At 39.3% G+C, this 20,063-nt stretch overlaps 1 protein-coding gene across 1 annotated transcript; it reads right to left on the reverse strand.

The window, feature by feature from the left end:
* Window positions 1-4,066: 4,066 nt before the first annotated feature.
* c25h12orf75 (chromosome 25 C12orf75 homolog) lies at window positions 4,067-15,545 on the reverse strand. Its single transcript, XM_006782515.3, has 6 exons — window positions 15,196-15,545; window positions 10,621-10,645; window positions 8,965-9,000; window positions 8,564-8,643; window positions 7,780-7,810; window positions 4,067-7,673 (listed from the first exon to the last, which is right to left on the reverse strand). Exons 1-5 carry the CDS (start codon window positions 15,236-15,238, stop codon window positions 7,806-7,808), a joined length of 189 nt encoding a protein of 62 aa, XP_006782578.1. The 5' UTR covers window positions 15,239-15,545; the 3' UTR covers window positions 4,067-7,673; window positions 7,780-7,805.
* Between the last annotated feature and the right edge of the window lie 4,518 nt (window positions 15,546-20,063).

The raw sequence follows: 20,063 nt of genomic DNA on the forward strand, positions 1-20,063 counted from the left end.
CCCTTCCTCTGCTCCCGCCCCACATCCCCTCCCTTTGGGTCTCGGGTGCCACTTTTTGGTCCAGGCCAAGTGGGAGAGCACTTATTGAACTAACTGACCTGGCATTACACGTCAGACTCAGTTCAGTGGGACGACTGTATCACATGTCCTTTGTGGCACTCGAACCTAAGACTTAAATGTGAGTGACAGTTACGAGTTTGCTGAGAAGGGAGACCTTGACATTGGGTCTGACATGTTTTCAGAACACAAGCAGCATACTGTACTATTCATTGGCTACGGTCTGTGATGTCTAAACGGGACAGGCCACGGATGCAAGAAACAAGCATCATCAGCTCTTGCATAATGTCTTTGTGTCAGAACAGGATTGCATAAGAGAGGAATTTATGATATTTGCTGAAATCAAAAGTCACGATGATGCAGCATATCTATCACAAATGTAAGGGGACAAAAACAACACTCTGTATTGCACATAAAGCTCTTTGGCAAGTCTAAAGCCAGGTTTAAAAGTAAATAGCTCCAACACAAGGAATAGACAAATATATAGATTCAAATTCTTGGCACCTTTGCAAAAACATGAAGGTTTAAAAATGAAGGTTTAAATATTTTCTTCCTTCACACAAAATCACAAAGGTCTGCAGACAGCACTGTGACTATTCCTACTTCAGTTGGATATTTAACACTAAGTTTAAATAACTGCTTTCACACCTCACCATCTCAGGTTAAGATTTGCCTCCAATATTTGGAATATTACAGGAGAACATAAGGCCTTGACAGGGATTTTTAAAAAGAATCAAAGACCAGGTAGCTGTTCGCCCCCATTTTAGAGTTTAAAACTTAACATAATAAAAAAAACTTTGAGATTCCAGATTGATCTTAAAACTGGCTGTATACACTTCAGGTTAAACTCAGGGGTATGTAATTGGCCTCACTGCCCTGAAAGCTGGTACAACCCCCCCTCCCCCTTCTGCAACCGAAACAGTAATTTGCACCCTGTTGCATGTACTGGGCTTGATTAGCAACTCTGGTGCCAAGATTAGTGCAAACCTCTGGCCTCTCAATTTAAATGAATAAGATTGTTAGAACTGATAGCTGGCTTTAATGATTTTGTCTCTTTGTAGATCTCAAAGAAGCTGCAGAGGCCTTGAGGGCGGAAAGACATACCTCTCATTTTTCATGGCTATTACAGAGGGAAATATTTACAAAAGTACTGTGAGAGTGCACAAGATTTTTGCTGCTGTTGCCACAATCGAAGCTAACGCTGTGCAGCAGTGACATCTACTGGTAAAAAGGATGACTTACAAATACAATTTCAAATAGGTGGCAAAGTAATATTTTTTTGTCTGAATAATAATTCAGCAGTGCCAAAACAGTGCAGAATATTTAATCGAATAGGGCTGTTTACTGCATTTGTCCTTTAAGATAAGGGAGACCTTGAAAGGAGACAAGTCTAATGGACCATCTTACTAATAAATCACTGTCTTAGTTTTTATTGAGGATCACAATAAAACAGTCAAAGAAAGAAAAGGAAGCACACCCTCTTTAAAATTCTAAGGTTTTATATATCAGGACAAGTGTGAGGACCTCTGTTAAAGAAGACGGTTTTGCAGCTTCCTGGAACATTCAGGAGTTCGTTAACACAGTGCCAAGGAGGAAAACAGCAGGAATGACTTTAAGCAAACAACTGCTGCTCTCCATCAGTCTTATAGGGTTAAAAGGTGATTTTCAAACAATTTGAAGTCCATCATTCTACAGTGAGAAAGATTATTCACACTTGAAGAACATTCAGAACAACTGCAAATGTTGCCAAGAGCAGACAGCTGAGCAAATTCACCCCAAGGTCAGACCATGCAATGCAACGAATGAAACGAGATGAAACTGCAAAAAAAAAAAAAGAAAAATGTCAAAGGCTACATCTCAGTTTCTACAGGCTTGCTCTCCCTGGTGGCCCTATACACATCTTAAGATATCCTTTCTTCATGAATTTGTTTATAACATACTGTACTATGTCCATCGTCTATGCCATGAGCCAAAATAGTTGTCACAACTAACCAATGTTTGGTCCTGTGCAGCTGCTCAGTGGCCATGAGAACAAAAAATGGTAAAATTAAGTATACTTAAAAAACACTTGATATTCAAGTGTGCCATTGATGCTGTTGCTATCCTCTACTGCCCTGCTGTGCAAAGCACAAAGAAAATGGAGAGGCTGTTGCGGCAAAATTAAATTAACACTGTTAGGTCCAGGGTTAGGTCTGATGCTAGCCTTATGCGCTTTAGAGAAATTTAAAAAGTGACATTTTTGGAATAAATGTCAATAGTTTTTGTGTGTCAGTTAGTGCCCTATGATTGCCAAGGCAAAAAGGATATATTTTTATACCACAAGGTTAGACTTTAGGCATGTTAGAGTTGCAGTTGGGTTGCAGTTTAGAAGTTGCGATTATGATTTGTCAGAGGTATTTCTTTTAATATTCACAATATATCAAAAATTAGATTATTGGGTGTAGCAGTGAATTAGTTTCAATTAAAATTTAAAAAATTACGTTTATATTTTCTATAACCTCCTAAGACTCGAACTCTTCCACGGCATGCATTTTGAATTTCTCTTTGATATTTGGGCTGATTGGGGCCCGATGAACGTAAAAACAAAGAATTACCTGATTTTTTTTTTTACTTTATTTTTGTTTTTAAGAAAAATAAGAGCCATATGAGGATACTCGTTTAAAATTTTGATAGAACAGTGGCAGTATAATGTCCTCGTAAGTGGATATCAGGCCCTTGTAGAGCAAAATTGAGTATTTTGGTCTAAATAACCCAAAATGTGATGTCCACATATGTGGATGCAGGGTCCTAGGCGGATAATAATTCCTTTTTTAAACAAGTAAGAAGTGTGAGTAATTATGCTATGAAGTGAAAGGTAGACGCCAGTGTTTACTAAAAAATGTAAGCTTGAGAAAGAACAGCTGCTATTTCATGGTGGGCCAGATGCACAGATGATATGATTAAGGACCTGCTCTCAATCACGTACCTCTCACTGTTCACACAGAGTCAGATCTCTATCTGTGCGTGATACATATACATGATTACCTCAACACAAAGACGGGAGCAATTTTGTTCAAACCTTTTTGTTGTGTTTGATGTTGGTGTTCTGTTGAGTGGGACGTTTCACTCAGCTTGTTCACTTATATTACCAAATACAGACTACGGTATTTTTTTTTCTCCTGTCTTTCATGGTGCCTAGTCTTGTAGGTGGCCTTGATTTTAATTGTCAGTGCTGAGATTTCTCTGACTGAAATTCTAGTCTCAGAACAATTTAAGTACTGAATAGATTTTTTTTTATTTGATTTTGTTCATCTTAAAGTTAAAAAATGCAAGGTAATTAGTCTGTGACGTAACACAAAGGACACATTTTTCAATAGACAGAGTTCGAGAGTTCAGTAAATACTAGAACTTATCATTTTTGCCCTTTGTAATTTGGAAGAAATAACTCTTTAGCAGAGCTTGTGTAACAAAGTATTTCAGCTAACACTGCATGTCACAGAACCACATCTGCTTCTTTGGGATGTTTTATATGTGCATGAAGGCTATTATGTATATGACAATATATGAGAAAAATGGAATATATGATTAAAAAATTTTTTATTCATATGCGAGTCAGTCCTATATGCTGCAGATATATGTCCCTTGATTACTTATTACAGAAGTTCTGTTTTTTTTCTTTTTCACGCACAGTTTATATTTTCTAGTTTCTGCACCAGGAGCAGAACATGATATGTGACCAGTGGAGAGGCTCAAATTGTTTGCATGCAGTAAAAGAGGGGACAGTGAACCCAGCCTGCTCCTCTTTTCCTCTCCTCATGCGATCTCAGCACAGCCAATTATCAAGATGAACTTGCGATTGATCTTATTGCACAAAGGCCCACGGCAGTTAGCAAATCTTATTCTATTTCTTCATGCAGTCTGGAATATTTACTAAGAACACTTTTAATCCCTCAAGTCTGAAGCCTATTGATTACAGGAGGCAGATACGTTTCAGCAAAGACCACAATCAATAAACACAGCTGTGTGCGGACGGTATAAAAGTCTTTAATTGTTGATAATTCAATCAGAAAATTGTGGATTTGTTGCACAGAGGCAGTCACATTTTTTTTAATCTTCAGCATCATTGATAGATTAGGTTTAGAAAGGAGTGATCAGTAAATATTATTTATGCGTGAAAGACAGACATGATAAATATCCCATAAAGTGTTTTTTAAGCATAGAACATCATTGAACAACCCAAGAACCTCACTTATTACCTCTTGAATCATAAAATTTTACAGTGGTCAAAACCATGAAGTGACATTGGTGGGGGGGTGGAGGGCTTTCTATGACTACTTCAGGTCTTTTCTAGTGTTGGAATAAATAAAATATTTAACAGCTACTCTGACTCCAGGTGGTGTCCAGAATTTTCAGCATCATTATACAACTAAACCGTAAGAATAGTATTACAGTTTGAAGAAAGGCATTTCATTCCTTTCTTGCTTGTATCAACAGAAGTGTCCTTTTAAAAATTACTTTTGATGTTACGTGTTAAATGGTGACCTTTAAAGGTAGGCTGTTTCCCTGTTTCCAAAGTTTACGCTAAGCTAACAGGTTGCTGGTAGCTAGCTTTTATTAGCATTTAACGTCCATAGCAGTTCCTCCCCCAAAAAATCTTCTATAAGCACAGCCCACCCCTACTACATTCAACACGCTGTACTGCAGCAAACTACAGCAGCATTTTAATGTAGAGGACATCAGACGGTTATATTCATCCACATTCTGCCCCCTTGTCCCTGTTAAGCTAACTGAATAGGGCAAAGGCAGTGACATTCATCATATACAGGAGGAACAACCATAAAGGGCAACGTGAGGCTGATTGAAGAGGGAGAGGCAGGCAGCACAACACGCTGTAAAAGCCAAAGGCCACCGGTGCGGTAGGGAAAAAATGTAGACATCAAAGAAAAGGGACAGCAAAAATGCAACGTCTCAGGTGGGTTTCCTGATCAAATTTGTGATCTGGCACTGTAGGCACACTTCAGCTCCTTTTATTATTCACCATTAACTACAAAGTACATGAAGCAGCTCTTTGTATCTGCAGTATAATCTGTCTCTACAACAGGTGAACAATTCACACACTGCAACAATGTGAGTAGACAAATGGCTCGCAAAAGACACTACACGAAATCCCTTGGTATCAGCTCGACTGATAACTGGTGATGCGCCACCCGCAAGAAAAACTGATAAAACAGTAAACAGTAAGCTTGTGTGCTGGCAGGGTGAAACAAGTCCTCATTTTTATTGAGGCTGGTCAGTTGAGGCAGTCAGAGCTACACAGACAGGCGTATAAAGAGCTTTGTGTAGCTCAGACAGAACATCTCTTGAATCTCAAGTGTTTAAAGTTGGCCTATTTCCACCCTCCCCTAAAGTCTTGGTCAGTGGAAGATGTTGTACATTCATTAGAGGAGAGAACTGTCAAGAGTCTGGCTGACAAATGACCTTAGACCTTAATGCTCGCCCAGCTGTAATGTGTTTTTTCTTTTCTGGGAACATCGTAGTGCTTGATGAGGTTTTACTGTTAAAGTATAAGGCTGATTATATTGTGTATTTTTTTCTCGAGGTCAACAAACTTCACAAATGGACCAATCCCAACAACGAATTGATCTACTAATGCACCATCTATTAGAATTCATTTGTTCCTGCAATGCCCAAATTCTTTAAAAAGAAATCTCTTAACAATATGGTGGAGAAACACATAGACTCTGCCTACACTTGATTATAAATTGCACCTTCTGGGATCAAATTACACACGGACAGTGATAAAGATAAAGAACAATCAATATCATGCAATCTGATCCACTTACTCAAAGCGCTTTCTGTGTTGGTTTGAGCCACATATTTATTGTAAGGTCAATGCTTTCATTTTCTGAATTGCCTAAAACAAGAAACAACCTGGAAAATTGTTGTGAAGCATCGTCCTTGTTGCAGACAGAACATTTCCTTCATTTTGTCTCACAAATTACAATATCAATAGCCGGAATAACTCATGCACAAATATTAGTTCTCGTTCTCTTTGCTGACCTAAAGTAAATCTGGCACTTGAGTGGCAATGAAACATCTGTGTTCAACAGTAGCAAAGGAGACACATGATTGTCACAGATTCGCAGATATAAAACAGCAACGTGTCGCTGTAGTCCAATCTTGATCCAATCGCCCGAGAAGCATTTTAGCATTAAGTGTGAACAGGGTCGCAGAGTTTATCTCAACCTTAGAGTGGATTGAGCAAAGCCTAAGTTAGACACAAGAATCTTTGATTTCATTTTTTTTTTTCATTAGGACTTGTTGACAGTCTAAAAAAATACAAAATAACACATTTCATATAAAGATAACAAAAAGCAAACAAACATAAACAACTATGCTTATACAGTATAAAGTAGAATTATAATAAATTCAATGGAGTTGCTACAACGGCAGTTTCACCAAAGAGAAAAAAATTCACTTTTTTGGGCGGCTGTCTCTATTCTTCACATTTTTTTGTTATTTTTGTTTTTCCTTTTTTTTGTAAATGAATATTAAATATTAAGACATGTTTTTTTTTCTCTTTTTTCAATTGTGTGTAAGATAGATGGATGTTGTGTGATTTGAAGAAACTGTGTCAGTTCTACATCTGGAGCGAAATTATAAGAATTATGTGAATGAGCCACAAGCAGTATAAACAGGGGGAACAGGAAAATACAATCCTGCAGACAATTGAGAAGGACGGAAAGAGAGAGAGAGAGAGACGGGTGGACGGGGAGAGCTCCTCTAAGTATCATGACTCATATGCTGTGGTTACATAATCAGTCTGGGGCCAAGCTAAGTGATAACATCAGGTACGACCTGCCTGCTGCACTCGGGACATTTAGGAACATCATCTGTGAAACCCTCGACTTGACTCGTCGCTGTTATTAACATTTAGAGCCATTGTTAAAATCAGTGTCATTTCAGACTTTTCTGTTGCAGCAGCAGGACCCTGATTGCAATCAGCACTATTTTCAACAACACTGAGATGTTCCGTTATTATACGTTAACAGGAATGTGTTTGCTGCTTTTGTGTGTGTGTGTGTGTGTGTGTGTGTGTGTGTGTGTGTGTGTGTGTGTGTAACTCTGGTTTATCTCTGTCTCTCTATAACTCTATCCCTGCCACACAATGAATCATTGATGGCGTTTTAGAGAAATAACTGAGCAGTGATTATTATTGCAGAGGGCTGTTGGGAGTGTGTCAGCCCCCACCCAGTTATTTAGTAAGTCGGCTGGATCATCTGTCTCCTCCTGAGAAAGAGAAATTTCCAGTGAATTGACCGAGAAATCCAGATGACTGTCGATAAGTCGGTGCCGCTGTCCACAGCTGCTAGTCCCAGATTGAGTGCTTTCCTAGTATTTGCAAAGTAAAGGGTGATGATACAATCCACTTGCAGGCCTCTGATGTGCACCTCTGTTTCACTTTGCCACCCATTACTCTGTGAGGGAACATCCCCCCAGCCCCTGCAGGCCGTCCACATCTTCGTAGAGTATTAGTGCCTGAGACTTTATTCAGTCTGTGGTGGGGCAGAATCAGAGGGCTTACATGCTCTTTGCTTGTAATGTGACTGTTTGTACGTAAATTAATATGCAGGATCCTGTCGAGATGAGAGAGAAAAATGGAGTCAGCGGCTTTCACATGAGTCTTTTGCACTGAATAAGCAATGTTAAAAGCCGAACAAAGAGGCTTCATATTTCAGGTACCTCTGTTGCGTTTCCTTGAATGGTTGCTAGTCTGCAAGAAGGAAGAAACAACTGAGTCAGTGTTCAGATATTTATAGGACAATTATTTGACAGAATTTTTTTTATTCTTCTCTGGTGTTTCTGTCTCACAGTCAAGACTGTGTTGAAAAACACCCACACACTCCACCCAGCAGTTTGAACATCTTGGCTTCAATAAAAACAAGAGCCAATACTTCTCATGCCAGAGGATACAAAACTGAATCAATCCATTATTATATTTAACCTCAATGGGCACAAGGACATGTATGCGAGAAGAAAGCCCTCAGGGCCGCAACACGCAGGAGCGATGTGAGTTTACTCTAATTCAGGAGGCATGGCAGTTTACCACTTATATTTCTCCATCAGAAAGTCCTTTACATACATAAAGATGTTTTACTTTGTAAACAGAGAAAATGAATAACATTTAAAATATGCACACAAATGTGGCTCTCTGTAAAGCCCATGTTGATTAAAAATACAATTTTTGGACAGAATAATTGTCGTCAACTATATTGAACTTTGCAAATATCAGTACCCCGTTGGGTATAGCAAAGTAAATGTTTCTCATTAATATTCAGTAAAAATAAAGGTCAAATAAAACCGAAGACGCTGCTGGCGACGTGGTTCCACGTGGTGGCGTGGTTTCATGTGGTGAGATGCCTGAGAGGCTGCCAGATGTCGGCGGTATAACAGCTCACTGTTCGCCACACCGAGTTCTGCTTCTAAATGTGAGAGATTCGTGTACGTAATGCGTGCTGCAGTTCACCTTTACGTGTAGCTTTGGACTGGCTGGCAGCCACAGTCGTTAGGTCTGCTGGCAGACCTACATACACACCACCATAGTTCCTGAGAGGAGAGCAGAGGAGAGGTTTTAAAGACCAAGTAGCAATTTAAAACCATAGATGGCATTGATTTTTGTTTTAGTGGATGTTTTTAATAGCATTACCAGTATCCCATCAAACTGACAGACCTCTAAATGAAATTCATTTATCATTTTATTCATTTATTTTTTGAGTTATTGTTCATTTACTTGTTTAGACCTTGCACTTTATTATGAGAATGCTGCAAAACAAACTATTTGACATTTTTGCGATAAAAAATTTAAAGTATATTTCATTTCAAGTATAGTCGTCTTAGCAAAGTGCACTCAAGGGCGCTGCAAAGTACCTTCTTTTCTCATCTTCTGCTGAGGGATCTTCTGTCCTGATTGAGAGAATGGGCACAGGTCAGGTCATATGGGAGCAGAGAGGAAATAAAAAAAATCACAAATATACAAAATGGAGAGAAAGTGCAAAAATTGTTCTTTTGGAGGTTCTTTTGCTTAGCATCAGAAATCTTCAGTATGCTGCTCAAGCCCTGTAGGGAATACTTCACTGTCAGGAACTTCTATAGACCAAACTGCCAGTTTTATTTCAGGCCTGCTGAACAACAGACTTAAAGTGATCTCAGGTTTGATGTGGTGGCTGATCATTAAGATCAAACATGGTAACAACATGAAGCCGATGTGAAGGTTTATTCACTGTGTGCACTATCCCTATGCAAGCCAAGCTGTATCACACTTTTCAGTTTTGTGAGTATATTATTCCCTTAACCGTGTGTCTTGCTCTGTGAGTGTGTGTGTTGGTGCATGAGCTTTTGTGTGGTAGTTTGCTGTGTAGTCCAGACCTAGATAGCTGTGATTAGCTTCACTGAGTCAATGCTTTACTGTCAGCTCTCATGGGTCCTGTGCTGGCTGTTCAGATGGTTATGAAGGAGAATACACACACTTACACACACAAACACAAACTACAATAAAGCACAAACACACATACACAGTGTTTCCAGGAAATGCTTTGGAAAAAGCTACCCCTCCCATAGCTTTTTACTGTATTCTAGATAGCAAAGAAAAGTATATCTTCTGTATTTCAATTAGAATAAAAACAAAAAAAAACAAAAGAACAGAACACAAAACTATTTGGGAGCCAAAATCAATTATTTTTAACCCAAAGTATATACAACAAAAGCAGAGTGGTTAGTCTGAAATTAAAATATTTCTGTCACTGTCAACTGGGACGTCTATAATTCTATTTTGAATAAAAAGTCCAGATTACAGTCTTGTGATACAACGTACATCCTCTTTATTGCACAACAGTGTAACCAACCATACTTTACATTATACTGCCTAAGATTTTGTTAACTGTTCATCTTTGACTGTAGGAGGAACCCACACAAAAACAGGGAGAACATGTGAAGTCAACACAAAAGGCTCCAGCCAGATGGCAGAGTCAATCTCAGGACCTTATTGTTGTGAGACAACATTGCTAACTACCACACCACTGTGATGCCCAACTTCACATGTCTCATGAAAATTTCCAAAGGTTGATTCTGTTCATCTGGACGTAGCATTTTCAGTGGGAGACACGTTTTGTCACTCATCTAAGTGACTTATTCAGTCTCAGCTGACTGCAGGGTTCCCTAATCTTATAAACAGTCAGCTGAGACTGAAGAAGTCACTTGGATGAGTGACAAAACATTTCTCCCACTGAAAACGCTACGTCCAGATGAACAGAATCAACCTTTGGAGATTTTCTTACCTGGATGATTGAGCATGCATCAAGACACATGTAAATTAAAAAAATGTTAACAATGATGATATTTACTGTCAAACCCTTGCATATTTACCATTGTTAAATGACCCTAAGTGTCAGTGTTAATATACAGCATCGAGGTATAAAGCTAATTTTGTACAGTGTAAAATTTGATGCAAACCTTCAAGGCCTAGAGCCTGCAGATGATGAGTTTTAGAAATACTTTAAATAATTAGAAAATGGCTTAAGTACTTACACATCTTTGGAGGCTTCTGCTGGCCCTGAGAACAGATGACAAGCCAGAAGTTAATTTCATTCCATTATAAAATGTACAAGTGGTCAAAGCGGGTGTGTTTTACCAAACTGATAATTAATTTCTTTGCATTTACAATCAGTGAACTGCACAGCAGGTTTTTAATCAACAGTCACTGAATGTGAACTACACACTCACTGAGCACTTTATTAGGAACACCTATGCACCAGCGTCATTCATACATCATTCTCCAATCTGTCAGTCTTGCTGCAAGAGTGCAGTGCAATGTCTCAAGGGTAAAAATCCATGCACCCAATGTGCTGCAATGACTTGATTCCTTTATGCTCCCAGTATATGTTCCCATAAAGTATGACAGAACACCACATCACAAACATTGTCTCACACTGGTCTCATGACAAGTCTGGTGGACCCGAGAGTATCTCAAGTAAGCAGATCTGCATTCAGCATAACACTGCTAATATGTCCAGTAGCACAAAGGGAGCATGAATGTGCAGCTGACGATTCTACAAGAGTGATGTAATGCAAATATGTCATTCGAGGAATCCACGCCACAAAGAATAGAGGCTGTTTTGTGAGCAAAACAAGGCCTTGCCCAGTATACTGGCTACTGTATTTTTAGATACTTCAATGTGCATAAACAATGCCTACACTACTTCTGTATCTGCCACACTTATCAGACTTACCTTACAAAAATTCAACACTTTATTGGCTCCTTTAATTGCTAGGGTGACGAAAGTGAACCGTTAACTGGCAATATTTTCGGAAAGGTATAGAACGAACCCCTCCCAGTGTAATTATCACGTGCAGTTTCGACAAACATGAAATTCAACCAGGCATTACAATTATTATTTGTTGAAACTGAATGAACTGTTAACCAAAACCACAACTTATGCCAACTATATTCAAAATGCTTTTGTTGCTTAAACTCAAGTAAACACTGCTGACTACCTAACTGCAATTCCCCTCAGTCACAGCAGATACATTTCCTGTACTGAGAAATGTTGCTGCTGAACAACAGGATGGAGCCAATTTAGTGCACCCTGCAGTGACTAAGATACAGGATTTACAGAGATGTGGTCATTTTCGGAAATGCTTGAAAAAAAATAACACACACACACATTCAACCCATATCCGTCCATTAAAATAAAAAGCTGCACGATACAGAAGGTACTTAGCTAGTGCAGTCTAAATTTTGCGAATGAGACAACCTTTTAAGGTACAAGAGACGTTTTTATTTAAAGTTGTTATTTGTTATCAGATGCTTTTAATTTTTTCACTACATTTCAAAAGGTAATATTTGATATTCATTTCTAATGCCTTGGAACATTTTTCAGCAGCTAACATTTTACAGATCACACATTAAACCTTATATGCAATGTACAACGTTTAAGTACTGGGACAATAACATATATCCAGGAAATGATAGGATATCTCGGAAACACCTGGATGGAAGTGTGTTAAATCTGGGATACAAGGATCAACTGATTAGAATCTGGTGGTCAAAGATCCTCACTCAACATATTTTTGACTTCCACTCAAATTCATATGCAAATTGTGACAAATAGAAATGCCTAATATGATCAAATAGAGGTGATGACCGGTGAACTTCTGTGACCTTATAATGTTCTGTAAAAATGCTTTTCTGGCCATTACTCAGCACCATAATTCAGCAACAGAAGATGTGATATTGGCCTTATTTCACATTTAGTTGGATACTGAATTGGTGACACTAATCTTTGGTGCTCACAATAATATTCACAACATCACTGCAAGCTTGTGTTTTATTTATCTACTTACTGAAATCTTTTTGTGGAGGTAGTTGCACACCACTTCAAAGACTCAGTGACCAAAGTTATAGCTAATGCTGGATTTATTCATTCATTTTTTATAACTGCAAATACACAGCATGAACATTCCCAATTTAAGAGCATTTACAGCCTATGTTTGAGATGCCTGTGATTCTCATAGCCTTTAAATGAGCTGTTCCAGAAACCAGTTTGGGATGATCTGAGCTTTGTGACATGGCACGTTAACAGGTTGATAAGAACCATCGTGATGACTTGATCTACAAAGAGGAACATATTGTAAAATAACTTTGGACATACAGTGTATGATGCCTCAGTTGCAGATACCCACTGAGCTCATCTCCATGCTGTTTGACTCTTTTATGGACCGACAACACTTTGTGCTTTGCCAAACTGCAGGCAGTCAACTGAGCTTGATTTGAATTATAATAACATCATAATGCATTCTGCAGGAGGATAATCGGACTTTTTTTCTTGAATGTACAGTCGCACATTGACAACAGCGGTGGAACAAAAGCCTCAGTTGTGTCCTTCAATTGCTTTTTCATGTTATACCTTATTTTATAAGAGTAGAAATGTACCTTGAAAAGAACACCACAAGAATCACTTGCAATAGTAGAAAATTGGATAATCTACATTACACACAAATAGGCTACAGCACATTTTATCCTCGTAGAGGGAATGCTGACATGACACAGGGGCCTATTCAGTGGCCTGACAAAAGCTCATTCATATCCAAGGCAGCACATCAGGGTGCATAAGACTAGGGACAGGCAATGTGATATAGAACCACTAAAGCCGTCATTTTGAGTTTTGTAAGCAAAATAACAGTTGCACATCAGAGTTCTTAAACTTTATACCTGAAAATGTGCATTTGTAGGTTTGACGTTGTCCCTCACTAAAATCAAATCAAAGCAAAGTTAATTTTATTGAACTTAATGTTCTCTGTGATGAATACTTGCAGGCTAACTTTCCAGTTTGTGTTCTCTGAGTGGAAATGGTGTAAAACAGATTTCACTACAGAAATCAGTCAGAAATAAGCTTAAAGCTTAGGCAATCGTGGCTCAAGAGTTGGGCATTCGTCTTGTAATCGGAAGGTTGCCGGTTTGAGCCCCGGCTTGGACAGTCTTGGTTGTTGTGTCCTTGGGCAAGACACTTCACCCGTTGCCTACTGGTGGTGGTCAGAGGGCCTGGTGGTACCAGTGTCTGGCAGCCTCGCCTCTGTCAGTGCGCCCCAGGGTGGCTGTGGCTACAATGTAGCTTGCCATTACCAGTGTGTGAATGGGTGGATGATTGTGTATAGTGTAAAGTGCTTTGGGGTCCTTAGGACCAAGTAAAAGCACTATACAAATACAGACCATTTAAAAATATTTATGCATTTTTCCACATAACCATCTGGGAAAATGACAAAATACAGTTTGCACCATAAAGTGTTACTTTATGGCTTTATTCAGTGGCATTATTAAACTAAGGCCAAACAGGTATGTGTGTGTATATATGCAACTTATCACTCACAGAACAAATCATAGGGACAAAATAATTGTTCATAGATTGAAATACTAGGAAATGTAAACAAGAAATGCTTTTATCTTTATTTACAGAAAGTGAAACACTTGATTCTGACCTGGTGTCAGCCTCTATGGACAAATGAGTGCCGCCACTAGTCGAAATTTATCAGAGTGACAGGATGTCACATGCCCTTGACACTGTGCTGATCGCTGACCTCTAAGAGCAGAAAAAGTGGCTAGGGCCTGCCATGCAGAAACAAACACAGCTGCTGTCCTTCATAGATAAACAAACCACAGTTACAGTACACTCACACAACTGCCGAGATGCTGTTTGTGTACCTCAAGGTGGATCTCATTTAAAGCATGAAACAACACTGGACTGTGTTTCCCTGTAGCTTTCTGAGCTCTGTTAAAGCACCTGCTAAGTACTGATTAGGTACCTGCAAACACACACGCACATTTGCAGAAGCACAAACACACACCGTGCTTTAATAGGTAGTGGTGGGTGAGGTAATCCTGCAGATACTTCAGGAAAATAGTTACCTCAATTTGACTCTGGAGCCCAGAGATTTACTTCGCAAAAATTGAAACATGTCTAAAATCAGCCTACATCGACTAAGAAAGGTGTTTTATGAGGAAAATCACGATAGCCCAGTGAGAGTCGGTAAAATCACGCGATACAGGATTTTTTTTTCCATTCAAATATGTCTTCCAGGCTTTATGAATGAACCTGGTTGTTGATTAGGCATTTTTAGTGCCGCCTGCTTATAGGGCACAACTAACATCAGTCAAGCGGGAAGACAAAGATGGATGGATGTCAGTGAAATTGCTTGTCTTCCATCCTCAGCAAACCCTTTCAAACAAGCACTAAGATGCTGAGAGAGAAGCTGTTCACTTAGATGTTAACGCCACATTTATGGTGTCAGGAGCCGCGATCTGCATCAAAGCGGCGCATTCTTCAGACCCAGGTGCCTCAGACGAGGGAGATCCTTCGTGATCGATCTGCCACCCATGGCTTCGAGAGACCACCCCCAAACAATCACAAACACACACATTCTTTTAAACGCAAGGGCAACCCCGACACACTTCATTGACATTCAAGACATCTTCTCCCATCACTGCAGATACAGTGGCAACTCTTTCTTTCAAACCCCTCCAACCCCCTCACCCACCTCACATACACACACGCTCACCCAGTATTGCACACACAAACAGATGTACACAGAGATTCCTGAAACACTCACCTCCTCCTGTGGTGCTGGTGGCTGAGGAATTGCCACAACCCATTTTGCATCGATGCAGCCACCGTCCAAGCTGAGCGGACACGTTTAATGAGTGGATGGACGGGGAGGACAGGAGTGGAATGTACAACACATTGGGAGAAGAGGGGAAAGTGGGCAGGAGAGGTGACAGAGGCACAAAGGGAGGGAAGGTCAAAGGAAATGCCTAGCAGGGACCTCCATTGGTTGTATCCCCTCCCCTGTCTTCAACCCTTGCGCCTGCCTACTGCGATGCAATGAAGAGCTCAGAGTGAAGTGACAGCATGGCGAGAGAGGCTTTTATACACACACACCACACTCACTGACAAGAGAGAACGAGGGAGAGGGGGGAATGAGGAGAGAGAGAGAGAGAGAAATATGCTTTACCCTCACATGATTTGCTCTTTTCCTCCACCCTGACAAGGTTGCCCGGGAAACCAGGGGAAAGGGGGCGGAGGGTGGAGGGAGAGCCAACCAATAAGGAGCTTCCTTTATATATAAAGGTGTAAAAAAAAACTGGAATACATTGAATGGCATCAATATATCAGCATGTCTGTGTGGCATACTGTAAAATTCCCAAAGTGCCCTGTGTATGCTAAAATATAGAGAAGCAATACTTGTGCTTTTTTTACAGAGGCGATGCACACGTTCATGCTCACTCGTGACCTAAAGTTTATATACTTGAGCTGCTGGCAATCAGTGAGAATGACAATATGGAAAAACCTTGAACAGTGAACAAGTGGAACCACAAAGGGTCGTGCATAGGCCTCTTTATAGCCCCAAGTGATTCTCAGAACATTTCTGTTCTTCCTTTCACTCACGATGTATGCGCTTAAAATGCAAGAACAGTCACATGAGTAGAGTATGATGGCAAGAAGCATTACATTAGCACTCTGCACCAGTCAAACCAATTCACACTTTCTGTTAGCGGTGTTATCTATATTATAATGGGAGTCGAGATGTTTAAAATTCAAATGAGAAGTTCTCAGAGGATAAAAAAGACATCATGAATTCCCTTTCTGTTTTATGCTAGATGGACTCATTTCCAAAGGCCCTTAAACAGGCCTGAGATGCTTCTTATGTGTAGATGAATTGATGTGTGAGACTAATTTTATTCAAATTTCTCATTTACAATTACAAGTGTCTAGAACGATAAGAAGACTTTGTGTAGAGTAAAGTCAGTCTTAAACTGTTGTGCACAATCCATTGCAATCTGAAGTAAAATACATTATAGGAAAAATGCTTTTTGGCCTCATGCTCTTTATGTGCGCTGTGAGAGGACTGATGACACTGCCATCTGTCAGTTCATTGTAAAACTGGCAGCTGGTTAGCTTAACACACTGACTGAAAACGGGAGGAAACAACTATACTGGGGCTCTATCCAAAGGTGGGCTGCAAAAATCAGCTTTGGACCTGATTCACCTCCTTACACAGCAAGAGCCGATGGCGCTTGTGAGGACGCAGGGCGTAAGAGATCTCGGGGAAGTCAGCGGCCACTTGGAATGGTTTGCTGCTACCACAATGAAGGAGTGCAGAATGCCACGGAGCCCCCCAACAGCAGCTTCCACCTGCTTGGATGTACTTCCAAGCTTTGGTGAGCTACTATCAGTTGCAGCTCAGATTGTGCTAATGAACAACTTTTCTCTCTAAAAGATCATCTTTCTGCACCTGTCACTGTTAGCCACCCACACATAGAATCATAAAAAAGGGACCTTGAGTGGTAAAGCATCTGCATGAAATTCACCACATCCAGTCTTTATGGCACACAAGAGCAGGACAGAAGGCACATTTTAAACGTCTGGGGGTGAACTGTCAGAAAAGGTCTCAACACAATCTGATCAAGAGATCATCATGGATGGTTGACCTTAGGCCATGTAAATAAGTAAGCATTGTCTAGTTATATTGCAGTGTTCAAGATCAAAAGTCACAAAATAAGACATAACAATTAAAACAGTATAAACTGATTAAACTAATTAAAGGTGATTGTGGGCTGGTGGGTCCTAATCTCCTCTTGTCCTTAACTTAGATCTAGGTGCAGCCAGCAAGCTGATCTCAGAGACCTAGCAACTGCATGTGGATGATGTAGAAGACTAATAAATCCAAATCCAGGACATCTGATTATGAAGCGCTCTAAATGTGATGACCAAAACTGAACCCTAAATTTTACCAGCATGAAGAAGATCAAATCGGCGTCACAATGGACCTTATAGAGGACCTGGTGAGTAGTTTCGTAGTAACATTGAGAACGATTCAGGAATAATTTCCTCAGGCAAAGCAATAATGAATTACATTAATCGAGGTGTGAGAAACAAAAGAATAAATGGCCATTTCCAAATCACACTGAGACACAATGTATGTGTCAATAAATGAGACACAATATATATTAACACCCAGGTGTTAGCTAAGCAATCTGCTTTCTTAACAGCTGTTTTAAATGTATATGAAAGGATCTGTATGACTAGTCTGTGGGATTATATGGTTACTGGGCAGAGGTATGAGTTGAAAGCAGAGGATCTTCTGGATAAAAATGCGTCAGTATTTCAAAAGATGTCTGTCATCCCCTTTATGTTTGTAGGAGAAGTTCTAAAAGTTTTGGTGCTCGTCTGACTTTTGCTTTGGCACCTTGACAAGGTTTATAACTGCATTATCTGTGAGAAAGGTTGACAGAGGGATAGTGATCACATTTACCTCATGAACATCAGTGTAATTATTTTATATCAACAAGACTGAGATATTCTCAGTCTATTTTGCATTTACACTTTGTACTTAGCACTATTTAGGAACTGTTAGAAGGCTAACATGCTAAAATTAGTATGACTTAGTATGACTTTTAAGGTATGTTTTGACTAGGTGGGCTTTACTTTAGCCCTAGAAAAGCAAAAATTATTAACTGTACGCCAGATAATCAGTGGCAATGCAGCTTGCTCCTTTCAGGGTGGTCTTTGGTTAGCTGAATCACTCTTTCATTTAAAAGAGGCTATCCAGACATTATGCATTGCTGTTTTACCAGACTTCAAGCATAGTTCATTATCAAAGTTAGAGCTGAAAAGCTATGTCTGATTTACAGCCACAACTACACCAATTAAACAAGGCAAGTCCACTGGGGAGCGAAGAATGATGTCCCACTCAGACTGCCTGGAAGCTTGATGAAGAGGCTGTGCTTGTCACAGCTTGCCTAGATTATCGAGGCACAACACAACATGACATGGCCATCCTAACAAGTCAACAAGACACTTATTCACATTGGGAAAAAAATGTAAAATACTACATGAGTGCATATTACATGCTGTCTTCTTACTGTGCCACAGCCTAATATAGCCGGATTTGTTTTAGGTTTTTAAGTTTTAGGGCTGATGTTAATACAGATTTTTACAGAGAGAAAAAAATAGTGAGTACTCTCATATTCATTATATCAAAGTTATATAAAGGTTTAACTTTGTTAACTACCTGTTAGGACAAAACAGTACATATGTTTTAGTTGTTGTTTTTATTTTACTTTGTATAGCCTTTTGCAGTAAGTGCGATTTAATCAGAGAGCCAAAAACGCAGCACATCACATGCTCAGCCAATTTGTCAGTCGCGATTGATGCAAATCAAGACAAGAGCTTCTGGTCCTGATTACTTACCAGACTAAAATGGAATTTTAAAAGGTTTGTGCAACTTATCACCATCCGTCGGTCTACATCCATTTATCTCTCAATAAATACTAACTGCTTCCTCATATCAATCAATAATCTTTTTGTTTTGTGCTTGTTTTTTGTTGTTCCACAAAGTAAAGGAACATTTTATTTTGTCATGAGTGGAGTGAGCTTTTCCAGGGTAATAGTGCCACTAAATGGATTGATGAGTATAAATTTTATAGAAATGTTATGTTATCTATACCCAGCTGAGCATCTATGTCTATAGACATTGGTCCAATAAATCAGACAGTGCCTTCTCCCAACACTTAAACAGGACTCCAGTAGAATTCAGTGGCGCACTAATGTTTTTCTACTGGCACATGATGATCCATCCAGAGGTTGGTGGATGGGATAGGTATCAGATTGATACGTTGTTCCTATCCTCTAAGTTCAGTACGGAGCATAATGAATTGGGATACATTATTTATGTTTTGTTTTGTTTTTCCTTTGTTTTTTTGTAAATGAAAAAAATATCCGCTATAAAAAATGTCTGAACCCTTTTGTGTTGACTGTCAAATCTATTTTTATAGCCTATAGCACATTTAAACAACAGTAAATAGAGAGAGGAACATTTAGAATTCTGAAAAACCAAATTTCAAAATACATGAAAAACTGAAATGTGTGTTTGTTTTATTAAACTCATTAAAATGTGTTCAGAATTTGTCAATTAAGGAGGCTTTATCTCATACAACATGACACTGCTCTCCACTCCGTAAGCTTTATAGCTTTAAATCGTGGCTGTCAGTATTGGTATCGGCAGTAGTGGCCCTTGATTTACTTGATATTGCATCGATACTAAATAGTATAGTACTGCGCAGCACTAAATTCCGTCACCTCACAAAGAAACTTTGTGTTGTTTTTCCTTTAAATTTGTTTAAAGCCCTATTTGAAAAATCAATGCTGCAATTCTTTATGTGACCACACGGGGTCACTGTTGACATTAAAATCTCCTAGGATACATGGCCATTATTGCCGACTCTTTGCCGTAAATAATTCAGAGGACAAAATCAACTTAAACACTGAACTATATATATATAGATATATAGATATAGATATACACATATATCTATATGTCTTTAAACAACTTCAGAGTTTGAGAATGTTTACTCTTACTGGTCACCGGCTGTTAGATGACATCATGACTGGGCTTGTCTTTCGCGCAGTAGTGTCTGG

This window comes from Neolamprologus brichardi, chromosome 7 (genome assembly GCF_056152115.1).
Source record: "Neolamprologus brichardi isolate AB-2024 chromosome 7, ASM5615211v1, whole genome shotgun sequence".
NCBI lineage: Eukaryota > Metazoa > Chordata > Actinopteri > Cichliformes > Cichlidae > Neolamprologus > Neolamprologus brichardi.